Source organism: Anarrhichthys ocellatus, unplaced genomic scaffold (assembly GCF_004355925.1).
Source record: "Anarrhichthys ocellatus isolate YVR2014 unplaced genomic scaffold, GSC_Weel_1.0 scaffold1, whole genome shotgun sequence".
NCBI classification, from domain to species: domain Eukaryota; kingdom Metazoa; phylum Chordata; class Actinopteri; order Perciformes; family Anarhichadidae; genus Anarrhichthys; species Anarrhichthys ocellatus.
This window is the reverse complement of record NW_022280031.1, coordinates 5262586-5277752: the sequence shown is the minus strand read 5'-3', so window position 1 is coordinate 5277752 and position 15167 is coordinate 5262586. Positions and strand designations below refer to the sequence as shown.

Here is a 15167-nt window from a genome sequence, read left to right as displayed (position 1 = left end):
CTTCCTGTGTTCTCACTGTCATATGATTGGTGACTGTCCAAGCAGGGAAAAGAGGTATGTAGTAAAGTTGAATGAGAAATTCCCATAATGCTTTGTGCATGTCCAGTAGATGATACCACGTCTCCTTACCCCCTCGGCATCAGTACACTCCGTCAGGATTGTTCCCTTGACACGGTTGCATTGTTACAGCACTAAAGGCTGTCTGGCTGAAGACTGGGTCTGCCCTAAAGCTTTCAGGGCCCTGTATGTGTCCCTCAACCTCTATCAAAGGTTGGACGCCACTCCGCCTGGCGACCTTTGAGCATTTTCCCCTCCCTCATCTGTCGGAAACCTTTACAGTCCTCCCATTTAATCCCCCCCTGTCCGCAATAAGAGTATCTCTCCTTGAATGTGATGGAGAAGAGCTTTGTTTGCTGCCTGTTTCTCTAGCACTAGAACTGTCAAGCATTTTTTTATTTTGGGAGTGGGCAGGTAAGTAGTCAGGTAAGTCAGGTTTTGACTGCAAATGTGATGCTGAAGCCAAATGGGAAAAACAGAAAAATTGTAAAAATAAAGCATGCAGCATAATTTGGAAAGATCAAGCTTCATTTATTGAACTTGGCAACATGTTAGTCTGAATGATAAGCAAATAAGCCAAGCCAAGACTGCCAGTAAAGCAACTACGGTACTCCTGCTGTCGAAGGGTGAGCATCCTGACTGTGCTAGAAAACATGCGGCTGAATCTCAGACTTACTTAACTAATTGGAACGGATGCACTCCAACTCAAGAGACGCTGTGTGCTGCAGTCTTTGGTGTGCCTACTGGAAGATGTGCATGAGTCACATTCACATCTAGGAGTTTGTCAGTGATGTGAATGGTGGAACCCCTCATCTCTTACCTTGAGAGAAAGGCATGCATGGAGCTCCACATTTGCATGAGAAAAGCAGCTTTCCCTAATATCTATAGATGCTGTCATGAACATAACAAGGCACGGACATGCAACCCTACTGTGTGGTTATTTTGCGAAGTATAAACGTCCTTACTTGAGATTTCTCCCACCTTCAAATCCTAATCAATAAGAACAGTTCATCTCAGAGTGTGCGATTGGAAACACACACACAGACACACAATACACAAACGAGTATTCATCAACATGAAGTCATATAATGCATATTTAAAAGAATATTTTGACCTTTTGCGTAATGCACACTCAGCTTTCAGCTTTCTTGCTAAGAGTGAGATGAGAAGATAGATACCAACTATTAGGCAGCACCTGGTTGGCTTAGCATGAAGCCTGGGAGCAAGGGGAAACCCCTAGCCGGCCTCTGTCCAAAGGTGAAACAAAATCCACCTACCAGCTCACTAATGAAGTGATATTTTGTTTGTTTAATTTTATGCACCATTATGTGACTGCCGGACGTTCTAGCGACTGTGGTGACTCCAGGAAGTCACTGAGCACATAACCCCTCGTAAAACCACCATGTGTTATTTAAACACTCTGTTTTTAATGGATTAAACAAACCAGATATGACGTTTTAACTAATGAGCTTCAGAGGTGCTGGTAGGATTACATTTTTTTTTAAACTGTGGACAGAGCTGTTTCTCCCCGTTTCCTGCTAAACAGCTCTTGGTTATAGCTTCGTATATAATGGGACACACATGAGAAAGGTCAATCTTCTCATCTAACTCTCGGCAAGAATACAAATGCGCATATTTCCCACTATTCTATTCCTTTGACATAGATTAACATAGAGCATACAGAACTCTAGAGGTATTTGCTTTTAAGAACCAATGAGCTCCAGTTGTGTGTATTATTCCCTCCTTCCTTGTCTTTCTTTATTGCATCAAAACATCTCTAAACTGGAGCCCTTTGTTCACCTGTTTTTCCTCCTTCCTGCTGTGTCTGTATAGGCGTTTGCATGGTGGACAGACCTCATGGTGGAGCATGCAGAGAACTTCCTGGCTCTCTATGCCATCGACATGGATGCCGCTCTGGAGATCCAGTCCCCTGAGAGCTGGGACAGCTTCCCCCTCTTCCAGCTTCTCAACGACTTCCTCCGGACAGACTGTAAGCTCCCACATTCATTTAGACACTTAAGCTATTTTTATGTTTAGACAAAGAGACTAATGTTCTTCTGTCACTGCCTCTTATTTATTATGTTCTTTTTACACAGATCATCTGTGCAATGGAAAGTTCCACAAACACCTCCAGGATCTGTATGCTCCTCTGGTGGTTAGATATGTGGATCTGATGGAGTCCTCCATAGCACAGTCAATTCACAAAGGCTTTGAGCGGGAGTCCTGGGAGCCTGTGAAGTAAGGAGCCGCCGTCTTCATATCTAGGCTGTAGGATGATTGCAGATGCGAGGCTTTTATATTCACGTGAGACCGACTATGTGGAGGCTGACAAATCTGTTCACCCAGGCTTCCTGTAGGTTCACTTTTGAAGCATGAGCCATGAGTGGGCTGATAACCTATTTTCACTCTGAAAGAAATGGGTTATTTATTCTGAAAATAGTCTTTGACTAATGTACGTGTCTAACCAATTTCTCCCCGACACATTAGGGTCAGGGCAACGCTTAATATCTCTGTTGTTTTGTTTTGTGAACTAACCTTCATAATGTGTGCTTTGACATGTTGCCAGAAACAAAAGGCCCCCAGTCTGTTATGTTGCAGTTATAATTTATTAGTTGTGGTGTTCACACTTTTGCTTTTGCATTTTGCATTGTAAATGTTATACTTAAGATTAATTAAGGGATTTTTTTTATTCTTGGTCTTTATTTGTGTTTATTGTTTTCATTATTAAGTTGCTTCTCCTTCTCGCTGCATTTAATACAGTATTTGTGTGCAACCTGAGACCTCTTTACTACTGTACGTCTTTGACAATTACTGTTTGTCTTGTTTATGTATGTATGTATGTATGTATGTATGTATGTCTTTACCTTATTTCAGCTTTACGTTACTTTTATGATGAGTGTTACATGGCTTTTTGCAGCTCCCACACCACTGTTATGGATTCTTTTTTCTTTTTGTCTGTCTTTTCTGCAGGAGTTTAACAAGTAATCTGCCCAATGTGAATCTACCAAATGTGAACCTCCAAATTCCCAAAGTACCAAATCTGCCAGTGCCAGTAGCAGGACTATCAGTTAACCTTCCACAAATGCCTAGCTTTTCTACCCCGTCATGGATGGCTGCTATATATGACTCTGAGTGTGTATTCAACTAGTTTGCTTTAGAAATATTAAGTAAACAGAGACTGCCTTGGTATGAAGATGCCCTAAGCCAAAGATCATTCAAAAGCATAACAAAACATTTTTCAAGTAAAGCCACATTTCTTCTGTATGACTCTTACTGGAGATCAATCAATCAATTCCTGTTTGTTTTCTCTCGTGTGAGTACTCCATGATTATGTCCATGTTCATGCCAAGGGCACTCTGAGAGGTGTTAGAGTAGATGGGCTTCTGCTTTCTAAAATGAGAAACACTCCCATTTGTCTCAACATGCATGCTGTTGAGCTGAGGTGTGGAGATACAGGCCAAAACAAGCTAACACAAAAACATAAAAATATATATTTCTATATATAATTTGCAAGTCATGTTCTCAGTTCTAAAAAAAACATGTATCTCCCCAGAGTTGTTGTCCACAGACATCTGCTTTAGTGATTCTTAGCGCACTGTAGATTGTAAATGGCCGTAGATTCATCCCTGACCTTGAACCACCTGCTAGTAGTCTGATTGGGAGGGAAGATAATGTGATGGATTAGAGATGATAATGCGGAGAGACCAGGCGACTGGTGTTCAGACCTCTACCTCTCCGCTTTATCACCTCCCCTCCCTACTCCACATCTTTCCTGCAGTTCTTTCCCAATGAGCTCTACTCAGGATTCCCTAAAAGGTCTGCATGGTTTGTTTAGTAATTCTTGCAGGGGCCCCACCAGCCTGGGGACATGGATGGTGAGAGAGGGCCTGTGATAAAGAAGAATCAATTCGGAGAATTTATTTTGTGGGAAAAGAACTTGGCCTATCAATGCCATTTTTCCATGCCCTCCCTCACTTTTCCATTCCCATCTCCTTTGTCTTGACACAGTGTGATTAGCAGCTATATCTGCAGTGACTTTACCTGCATGTGGCCACTTCACATCCCAGTCAATAATCACACTCTACAGCATGGTTATTGAGTTGTAACAATCAACCCTGCCCACTCCTTTTCACCCATACACTGACTGTCCACAAACACCTGTATCGAGGCCAGATATTTCGACAAACCAGTCAGTATATGGTCGGAGTATAGTTTGACACTGTTAAGGTGCGGAGGAACCGCATCCTCCTCTGCACCTGCCACAGCACCCCCACCCCCACCCCCTCTTTCCAGCAGGGTGACCGTTGTCCTCTGACCTGTGTGTCTGTGTGTTTGGGTCGATGGCAGCAATGGCTCCGGAACGTCAGAGGACCTCTTCTGGAAGCTGGACGCCCTCCAGACTTTCATCAGGGACCTGCATTGGCCTGAGGAGGAGTTTGCCAAACACCTCGAGAGTCGCATCCAGCTCATGTCAAGCAACATGATCGAGAACTGCGTCAAGCGGTGCGTTTGTGTGTCCCTGCATGAGGAATAGAGGGATTGACACATAGAAATACCAAGTACTGAATATTTTATATTATAGTGGATATAAATATTTGACTTGCATTGCAGCACTAAGATGGCATTTGAGTCCAAGCTGGCAAAAAGCAGCAAGTCCACAGATTTCCGCATTTCTCCATCATTATGCACCATGTTCAACGTGATGGTGGACGCCAAGGACCAATCAGCTAAATTGTGCGCGATGGAGATGGGCCAAGAGGTAAAAATTTCACATATGACACAGACTGAAATAACAATTCGTTTGTATAATTGGTATCTGTCACACTGATGTTTTGTTAAAATTGTCTTCGCAGAAACAGTACCACACCCAAGTAGACGAGCTGATTGAGGAAAGTGTGAAAGAGATGATCCAGTGTCTGGTAGCAAAGGTGCGACTGTATATCAACTTTGGAAATCTAGTATTTATTAGATTATTTGTTAGTAAAAGTTAGGATTTTTAGAGATGGCAAAGTCTGTCTTGAGGGTCGGTCTGTTATTTTGCTTCAGACTGAGGGATCTCAACTATTTGATGGATTGCAATGACGTTTTGTCATGTTCCAGAGGAATCCGAATGACGTTGGTGACCCAGTGAATTTTTATCTAAGTTTATACTTATTTTGTCAAATATCTCAAAAATCTACTGAACTTGTCATTAAATTGTGGGAAGACATTCAAGGTTTCCAGGTGATGAATCCTCTTACTTTTCATTTAAAGTTCTATGAAACTTGCTACACACATTGTCACTTTGGTCCCCACCTTTCATCTAGCGCCATCATAAGGTCAAATTTCCAATTTCATCAATACTTTGGTTTATGACTAAATACCCACTAAACTCCTGATATTCCCATCAGCCTCAGCTGGTCTTTGTGTTTATTGCTAATTATCAAATGCTAAACTAAAGAGGTGAACATGGTAGAAACATGATACCCGCTTAACATCAGCATGTTGACACTGTCATTGGGAGCATAAATAACATCCAAACTATTGTAGCAGTGCTATTAGCATGGATGGATGCCTTGTTCAATTTTTGAATGAAACTTGTTATTTCTCAGTTTGTTGCCATTCTGGAGGGCGTGTTGGCAAAGATTTCCAGATATGATGAAGGCACCCTCTTCTCTTCATTCCTCTCCTTCACGGTGAGATGAAGCTTCTCTTTATTCACTCCTTTGTTGCCCCGTTGACCTTAATGGGCTGATTCAGTTATATTTAGGGCTGTTTATTAAACATCAATACTTTTTGGATATTGACCAAAATGTGTCCAGTGAGTATTGTAGTTCCTCAGATTTTGTACTGTTCTGTACTTTTTCTTTGATCAGACAGTTGTTTTTATTTTAGACTGCATTTTACTTTCAAAGGGGGATTTGTAGTAAAAGATGTTCATATCTTTCAAAGTAAGCTATTGTTAAAGTACTGCTAAAACTCATGTATTATATCTGCACCAGAATTGAAAATTGTAAAAAAAAAATATATATATTAATAGGAATTAAAATGTTGTTTGACAATTTTGTTGTGATTTCAGGTGAAAGCTGCCTCTAAATATGTGGATGTACCTGTAAGTGCAATTACACCCTACCTCCCTGTGTGCTCATGAGCTACTGTGTGCTTACTTGATACAGTTGAATGAGCTACCTTTTGTTTTAATCAACAACAGTATTTCTCTTCTGTCTTTTTTGATTACAGTCATTTGCCAGTGTCTGTGTATTCCTCTGCTGAGGCCCGACCCTGTTCTGTTTCTGTTTCACAGAAACCTGGGATGGACGTGGCCGATGGCTATGTGACCTTTGTGCGCCACTCTCAGGATATGCTTCGTGATAAGGTCAATGAGGAGGTGTATATAGAAAGGTTATTTGATGTAAGTAAGATGCCGTCTCCTCCTCACAACAAGGGAGGGGCCTTCCAAAATGTGGCAAAACAACAGGGCAGAGAGGGATAAGTCCCATTTTGAGAGCAGGAAATGTATTTCAGCCTGGTAAAAGAGGCTTTTCTGATCTTCTACCCCTCTTGACTTTTCTCTTTCTTTCTTACTTTCTGTCCCTCTTAACCTTAGTTGCTGCCCTCTGCATTCTGATGTGCGTTGCCACAGTGCTTTTGGGCTTTTGTGTATTAAAAAAACAAACTTTTATTTACAAAGAGTCCATAAAAGCATCCTCAAAAAAAGGATTATCTAAAGCAGTGCTCTCTGGAAAGGACAGAACTATCCGATAGTGATCACATACCAAGACACCAACTTATATTTTTTTAGCTCACTATTGCTTTCAGATACTTTCCACTTAAAGCATGTCAGCCCCAGTAAATGACACTCATCCCTCTTGGTCTCAGTCCACAGCTCCACAAAATGCTGCAGTGCTGGATGGGCCAGGGTGACATAATGATGTCAAACTCTGAGGCTGACATGTCGTATACCCTTGGTCTGTTAGAGCAGTGGTTCCCAGCCTGGGGCTCAAGGCTGTTACACACATAAATAGCAAAGGCTCATAATTAATAACAACATAAACAAAAATCCTCCTCCTCCACGACAAAAACATTTCCTCCAGTTCTTCCATCGTTACTGTCTGTAGTTAATGAGGAGCGACTCACAGGGAAGGTGTCATTTTTCTAAAGTACTTATTAATTGATTTGTTGATTGACAGAAAATTAATTTGCAACACGTTTCAGAAACAATCATTGTGGGAAAATTCAAGCAAAAAATATTACCAAGCTCTGGGAGAATGTACTGCTCTTCCTGGTGCAACAGCTCACAGTTAATAGGAATACACATCCTGTGATATGAGGGTTTATGAGTGAGCATGAGATGGCCGTAAAAGGTTGGGAACCAGTGTGTCAGAGGGTGAAGAGAGCACTGTCTTTCAAAAACATAATCCTAACAGGATACATTGACAGTAATGTCTCCTCCATGTGTGATTCAAACGACACATAATGCTGTGATGTGCGTGTTTCATGTCATTCAGCAACTATTTGTACAGACCTGTGTCTCTACAGGTGTGTTGACGGCTTTATGTGTTTGACAGATTCTCAGTTCTGTGAGGCAGTGACGTGAAGTTTTTATGTCTGAGAGATACTCAGAAGTCTCCCTTTGGTTATGTATTTTTGTGTTTGGCAGTAGAAGCAGGAGTCTTGTGCCAGATAAATATACTTTTTTTTTCTGTTTGTTTTGGAGTGAGGAGTGACGCTGTTGTGAAGTGGGTCTGCTTTCGTCTTTGAGGTCCACACTAGCTCCCCTGTCTCCGTCTGTGTGTCACTTTTTCTTGTGTGGAGTTGTCCCCCTCGTGTCCTCTGTGTGGCCCCAAAGTGCACAGGAATCCTACTCACTGCTGTCATGTCAAATTCTTCTAAGAGAATCCTTAAGCTGTGAATGTTTCAGTTTTAGCATTTTAAACTATACTTCAGTTCAAGGATGTCTATGTTTTTCTCTTTCATTTGAAAGCATTTCCATCCATCCATTTGCATGCATGTGAAAATCAGTTCCTTGATGTTGCATAGGCTCTACTTTATCTCTCTTTCTTTCACTGATTAATTTCAATTCTTTTTATCTCCTCTTTTCTGATTAACACCATTCCTGCTGCCTCCTCTATTTAAAAAGTGGCACTTATCTCTAGTGTTGCGTTGCGTTGTTTTATCACATTATGTTGGTTGGCATGATTTTAGAGTCAAATAATCTTCCTGTGTACATCTTCTAGCATGACCCTCCTCCTCAGAGTTCTGCCTCATTTGCACATAGAGCAGTCTTCCTTAGCACGTATACTCTGCCACCCACCCACCTGCGAGGTCTGCATGCACTGCACGCTCAACTCGACTGTGAAGTGGACAGGCATCTGCATATCTGGCCTCAAGTTCAAACCTTTCAACCATTCACCTAAACTTCATCTAAAGAAACCTCGACTCAAAACTAAACCTCAACAACCACACAAATGAAAACCTCCCACTTCTAATTCGGGCCGAAGAAACCTTTTTTCTGCGTTCCTGCCTCCTCACATGTTTAAAGTTGACTTCTTTATCTTGAAATTGGAGGTGTGACAACTGTTTCTATTAAACATGGGTGCTGTTCTCTTGTAACTTCAAACTTTAGACAGTCTGGGAAACTGCCACCCAAAGTAATGTAGAGAAAAGGTACAAGAAAATAGCACCGCTGCTCCCTGCCTGCTAACCATTTACTCACTCTCATTCTATTTTTCTTTTGCTAATGAAATCGTGTCAAAACTATAATTTCAATTCCCCATACAGTAGTAGTTTTCTATCTTCAGTGTAGGGTACTTAAATGCAGCTCGGCGTTTCTACTTGAATAAATTATAAATAAAAGCAAAGTAATTGCCTTTAATATTTGATGGGCCATGCAGTGTTTACAAAATATTGACAACATGTCTTTTTAAAATGTTGAAAGGGTAATTACAGTTATTACAGTCAGAACACTCTGTCAATGCTTCATGACTTCCCGCGGTTTTATCATTTCCTTCAAGTAGCAATAGTATCAGTGCTCTGAGTAAAATGCATCTTCAGAGTTCTATACAGTTTGTGTGTGGATGTCACACTCATGGTGTGCCTGCGTGTGTGTTGACAACATTACTTAAACAGTAATTTTTTCTTTATGGTCAAATTGTAATCGGGCCAATTTTCATGTTTAATTAAATATCTCAGTGAATAGTATAGATAGACCTGTGTTCAGTATATGTAAAGGCCCTGAAAACATGTTTTCTCAGCTTCTTAATATGAGCGAGAAAGAAATAGTTTGACCTTTTGGGAAATACGCGTATTGATATATACCGCTGTCCTGTCTGTCTGCTCAATATGAGGCTTTGAGCAGGTGACAGCTAGCTCAGCTTTACAGACTGGATAACTGGCTGAAACAGCTGACTGCAGCAGCCTGACGCTGTCCAATGGTAACAAAATCTGCACAGCACCTCTAAAGTTCACTAATAAAACGTTATAACTTGTTTCTTTAATTTGTACAAAAACTGAAGAGTAAAAAAGGTAATTCAACAGTATAGAGGTCGGGGGCAGAGCAATAACTTGAGTTTGTACAAATGATACAAACAGGTGTTGTGTTTGGTAGGTAACAGAAGCAGTTGTTTCCTCCTTTTTCCAGTGTTTTTGTTAAGCTAAGGAAACTAGCCGCTGGCCGTAGCTTTGTACTAAACTTACAGGCATGAGTGGTATTCATCTCGGCAAAGAAAGTGAATTAGCGCATTTCCTAAAATAACAAACTATTACTTTAACAAACTATTTTCCGCCAAACTTTTCTTAGAAGATATTTCTATCTGTGAGAACACCAACACAGTCCTAATGAGGCAACTTATTAAGTGTCTTCATAAAAATACATAAGGATGTTTATTTTCCAAACTTTTGATCTGAGCTCATTTAGTCATTTATATTTAAAAATACATTTCTTGCTACCACGTTTTCACGGGCTTTAAAAGCACTAGATTAAGGCAGAGGGAAATTATACTATAAATCAGTTATTTTTCCTTAAAATTGAGTTGCATGATAAAAAGAAACAGTTGGAACAAGCACACTTACCTGTAGTTTGTAATTCTTACCGATCTGTTTATTTTGAACATGACTTCATTCCTACATTGATGCAGCCTGTTAACTTGCATTAATTGCAGAGTCTGACTCATAAAATGCAGGAATGTCTGTCTTGTGAAGTCAGTTAGAGACTTGACATTAAACCTTTAAACTAACTGGTGTATATATTGTTCACATGGGCTAAATGAAATGTAGCCTCACATGTATTAAAGCTGCTAGCAGGTTTTATTTTAAGTGATGCCTGAATACGCAGAGGGTGCTTGAACGTTATTCTCATATACTGTAAGTGTTTAGCTGTAGTTCTTTATGTCTGTCGTAAAGGCTAGTTTTGTGTCATGATTCCTTGAGTATGTGTGTGGAGTGTGTGTTTTGCTGGAGAGTGTTGTGTTTATGTGTTTCAGCAATGGTACACTGCCACCATGAACCTGCTGGGGACCTGGCTCACTGAACGCATGGAACAGCAGCTCCACGTCTACCAGCTAAAAATCCTCATCAGGATTACAAAGGTAAGGCTGAAAACAGCCGTCAGGTTGGCAAATCACCCACAATCCCTTATGTCCATGCTGTGCTAATGTATCTCTGTCCTGCTTTAGAAAAAGTACCGGGACTTTCGCCTGCAGGGTGTCCTAGACTCCACCCTGAACAGTAAGATGTATGACACGGTGCGCAACAGGCTGACCATCGAGGAGGCCACTGCTTCAGTGAGGGAAGGAGGCATGCAGGGCATCTCCATGAAGGACAGCGATGAGGAGGACGAAGACGACGACTAGAGCCCGTACACTGACACTCCAACCCTCGCCCCTGAACCCCTTCACCCCGACCCCCTTTCACACTTTTGACTTTAGCCTGGTTACCGATGCATGTACCAACTCAGATAGCCACTCTAGGACCTCTTTGTCAGCTCGAAATGCCTATGAAGGAACTATTAACTATAAAAATAGTACTTATACTGAGGAAAATCTACATAAAAATGTTAAAAAAATATCCATGATTGGCAGTTTAGCTGTCATGATAAAGATAGCACCTATCTTTGATTCATTCATTTCTAAATTCATTTCTATGTGTTACTAAGCAATATGGAGAACCATTTGTTTGACAATGTTGAGTGAGATTAATAGGTGTGTCCCTGTCCAATGCAAACCTATATGGCGCTTCTTTGTCGTATTCTACATTCATTGATGGTACATTGTCGTGATGATGAGTGTGTGTGTGGACCCTTTTCTTTGTCTTGTCTGTTTTTAAGTGAATGCCAACTGCTTCAAACTGAAAATAAGCCTCTGTATTTGTTTACGGCTGTTACAGATACATTGTTGTCTACTCACTGTTATTGACATCAACAGTAAGTCCAGACCTGCATTTTTATCATGTGTCAATGCTGTGTGATCTTATCTCAATTACTAATTAGACATGGTTCAACAGGACTCATGAACTTCAACGAGTTGGTATTCTAGAGATGCAATATTCTCATAGGTCCATTTTGATAACTTGGGAGATTCTATTTTTATTTCAACATTAAAAGGCCTTGAAACAGGTTCTATTTTAATTGAGTTGCACTTTTACAGAGAAAAGAGCAAAAATATTTTTTTTTTATTAAAAAAAAAAAAAAAAGTTGGTCTGTCTTTGTTCTGTAATTGTGTAGAATGAGATGTCTGGCATTTGTTTGGGTCTCACTGTTGTTTTGTATATATTATATAAATATATATATAAATATGAAATGCTGTACATTGCATTCTGAGCCATCGCTGCATGCCTGTGGGTTCCCACCCTCCCTAAACGCTTTCTGTTTTCTGTGTGAATTAGCTGGTGGATTCATTCTTGCTTTTGCCTTATGAAAGCCAACAGTTGTAATATGCAAGAGCTGTTGCCTCTAAATAAAAATTACTGTACATGTGCATCTGCTGTCATGTTTACCAGCTGCATGTCCACCTGAGACACAATTATAGACACACTGAACAGTCTAAGTGTTGCTTTGGCGGTGGTGGAAACTAGCTCAGAACATTTACTCAGGCTACTTCCTCTTTGAGCCAATTTTGTCAAGTTTGAACACACAGACATGATATTTTTAGATTCACTGTGACAAACTGAATAATCGGCTGCTTAGTTAGCCTTAGAGAATGCTATTCTTGAATTGTTATTCAAGATTGTTATTCAGTTTTATTTTTTGGGAAATCGTTTATTGTCTCTGTAACTCAGCAGGAACAGCTGCCCCTGTCCTTCATGGAACTGCTTGTTAGTTACAGACGTATGGAGGACAAGTTTAAAAGGAGTAGATGGAAGAAAAAAACGGAAAGAACTGGAGTTTCTTGTGAATGATGAGGTCAGTCAGAGGCTGAGCGGCCGCACAAACAAACACACGGTCGCTGCGTCCGTCGCTGTTTGGAGCGAAAACATACAATTACCCAAAGGTCAAATTCACCCGAATGATTCTTGGCAGAAATGAAAGATTATTTTGACAAAGAAAAGCATAATTAGCGATAATAAACACGATACTCACAATTAGTGTCATATTGCAAAGTTTTAGAAAAATGTTTATAATAACAAAGCTACTAGCAGTTAAATGTCAAATGTGTGCTGATAGTGTCTGTCGCTCGTTTCCCTTGCTGTGTGATAATGTAAGTTATTGTTCCGACATCATACATATTTCTGTTGATATATTTACCATTGCTTAAACACTGTTCATGTTAGCAGAATTGGCTGTTTACTCGGTGATTTAAATAGTTTCTACAAAGGCTAATTACAATGTCATAGTATAATATGTCATAAAAACTCATGAAAATGTCAGTGTGCATACAATGGTATAAAAAAATGCATGTCAAAAAAAAGTCACAGTATTGTATGTCGTAAAATGTCATAAACCATGTCATAGTATAGTCTGACGTAAAAAAAATGTATTATGCCGTAAAAAAGTAATAGAAATGTAATAAAATAAATATTGAAGAATTCTCAGGGTAGTTTGCCATAAAACAGTCATACTAAATTATATTATGCCATAAATATAGTCAATTAAGATATCATAAAAATAAATAAACAAAATATATAAACCATTTGAATATTATAAAGAAAGTATACCATAAAACTGTCATTAAATATATCACACTATTACATGTCATGATATATTATGTATATATAATCGTAAAAAGTATATTATGTCGAAAGAAAGTCATAAAACATGACGGTATAGCATTTTTGAAAAAGTCTGTAGCATGCCAGAAAAAGTCAGAGTATAATATGTTTAAAAACATGAAAAAAGGCAATAGCATAGTATGTCAAAAAAAGAGCCTTTGTATATCATGTTGAAAAAAGTCATTGTGTAGTATGTAGAAAAGTAATCATAGTATTAGTATGTCTAAAAAAGTAATTCATACTTTATCCGTATAACTGCTTATCCCAGTGAGGGTAGTGGGGGGACTGGAGTTGATCCTAAGGCACGGTACCCCCTGGACAAGTCGATAGACTATCGCAGGGCTGATATAGAGACAGACAACCATGCAAAGTCACATTACATTTTAGAGCTGAGTAAGCTGAATGTCTCTATGACTGTGGGAGTAAGAAAGAGAACCTTCTGACATGAAGAGAACATGCAAACTCTACACAGAATGGGCCACTCTGGGATCAAACCTCGTCCGATCTTTCTGTGAGGCGACATTGCTAGCCACTACAGCACGGTAAGCCCCCAAATTCATGATAAAGAATGTCTAAAAAAGTGATAAAAATAGTCACCTTCAAGTAGGTTGAAAAAAAGTCATAAAAAAGCCACAGAATATCATGTTGACAAAATGTCACAGAATAGGATGTCTAAAAAACTCATTTACAATGCTTTGTATATCATGTTTAAAAAAGTCATTAAAAGGCCATAGTATAGTATTCCTGAAAAAAGGGTTATAGTATAGTACGTCATAGAAAATGTCATCCTATTGTCGAATAATATTATCACAATCATTTCATATAATAGTTAACATAAAAAGTATACATTATATAATAATGTCACAGTATAGTGTGCCATAAAAATGTAAAAAAGGCCACAGCATAGCATCGCGAATTAAAACATTAAAAAATCTAATAATTTATAGTATGCCATAAAGAATATTAGTGTAGAATGTCATAACATATTTAATATTATAGTATGACATTATTAAATAATAATGTAAATCATGAAATCATTAAAAACATAGTATAGTATGTCATATAAATTAAAATGTCATAATTTCATAGTATAGTTTGTTATAAAAAATGGAATGTCGTAATAAATTATCAAAATATTTCATATTTTAATGTCATATTTTTTTGTATATTCTCTCCGTTGCTGGGGAGAGGGGCGTCTGGAACACCTTCATACACCTGCTACCCCCGCTCCATGAATAATTACTATAGTGCGTAAGAAAATGTCATTGTATTTTATGTAATGAAAAATATGTCATAAAAAAATACATAAAAGTACAGTACATCATACAAAATGCCATGACATGTCATAGTCCAATATGTATGAATCTGTATAGAATATTTCAAAGTGGCAATAGTATCTTTTATAGTGGAGATTGGAGTGTTTAGTTTTTAATATTGAAAGAGATACAGATTTGAAATGTTGAGTTAAAACATCTTTTTTGATACATTGCCAAATATATACTACTTATAAAAGTTTATTTTTGCACACTTATTTATATATTAACATAAAAAGGCCTTTTACTCTTTAGTTTACGCATGTGGCTTTACTGCACCACCTTCATGATTTTTCTATAAAGTTTCTTAATCAATTTGCTTGCCTTAACTTTGCCAACATTACCTCGAGTGAAAGTACATTTCTTTTAAAAAGATGTCCGTGTGACATTTCTACCGATGAAAACGTATTTAAAAGTCTGCTTTTATTCTGCACTTTTTCACCTATAGGGTCAATTTCATCCCTCTTGCTGTATGAAATATTTTTGTTCCAACCATCATCACCCCCCCCCCTTTAAATCTAAATTCAGCCCCTGGATTACACAAGCCAACCGCATAAACTCTTCAAAAATACTTAAAGTACATAAGTGCATTTTGTTGCTGATGCTGTACTTTTA

At 38.9% G+C, this 15167-nt stretch overlaps 1 protein-coding gene across 13 annotated transcripts in view; it reads left to right on the top strand.

Moving 5' to 3' along the window:
- cadpsb (Ca2+-dependent activator protein for secretion b) overlaps positions 1-12004 on the top strand; it is a 59818-nt gene extending 47814 nt beyond the window's left edge. For 5 of the 13 annotated variants that reach the window (XM_031855431.1, XM_031855388.1, XM_031855422.1 and 2 more), the window contains 12 exons: positions 46-54; positions 1891-2047; positions 2154-2295; positions 3028-3189; positions 4405-4560; positions 4669-4816; positions 4911-4985; positions 5649-5732; positions 6116-6148; positions 6341-6448; positions 10518-10622; positions 10710-12004. In XM_031855431.1, coding sequence (XP_031711291.1) covers positions 46-54; positions 1891-2047; positions 2154-2295; positions 3028-3189; positions 4405-4560; positions 4669-4816; positions 4911-4985; positions 5649-5732; positions 6116-6148; positions 6341-6448; positions 10518-10622; positions 10710-10886 — 1356 coding nt within the window. In that variant the 3' untranslated portion in view covers positions 10887-12004. The remainder of the gene's footprint in view (positions 1-45; positions 55-1890; positions 2048-2153; positions 2296-3027; positions 3190-4404; positions 4561-4668; positions 4817-4910; positions 4986-5648; positions 5733-6115; positions 6149-6340; positions 6449-10517; positions 10623-10709) is intronic. The other 8 variants (XM_031855478.1, XM_031855461.1, XM_031855469.1 and 5 more) reach the window with 3 other exon arrangements.
- Positions 12005-15167: the final 3163 nt, after the last annotated feature.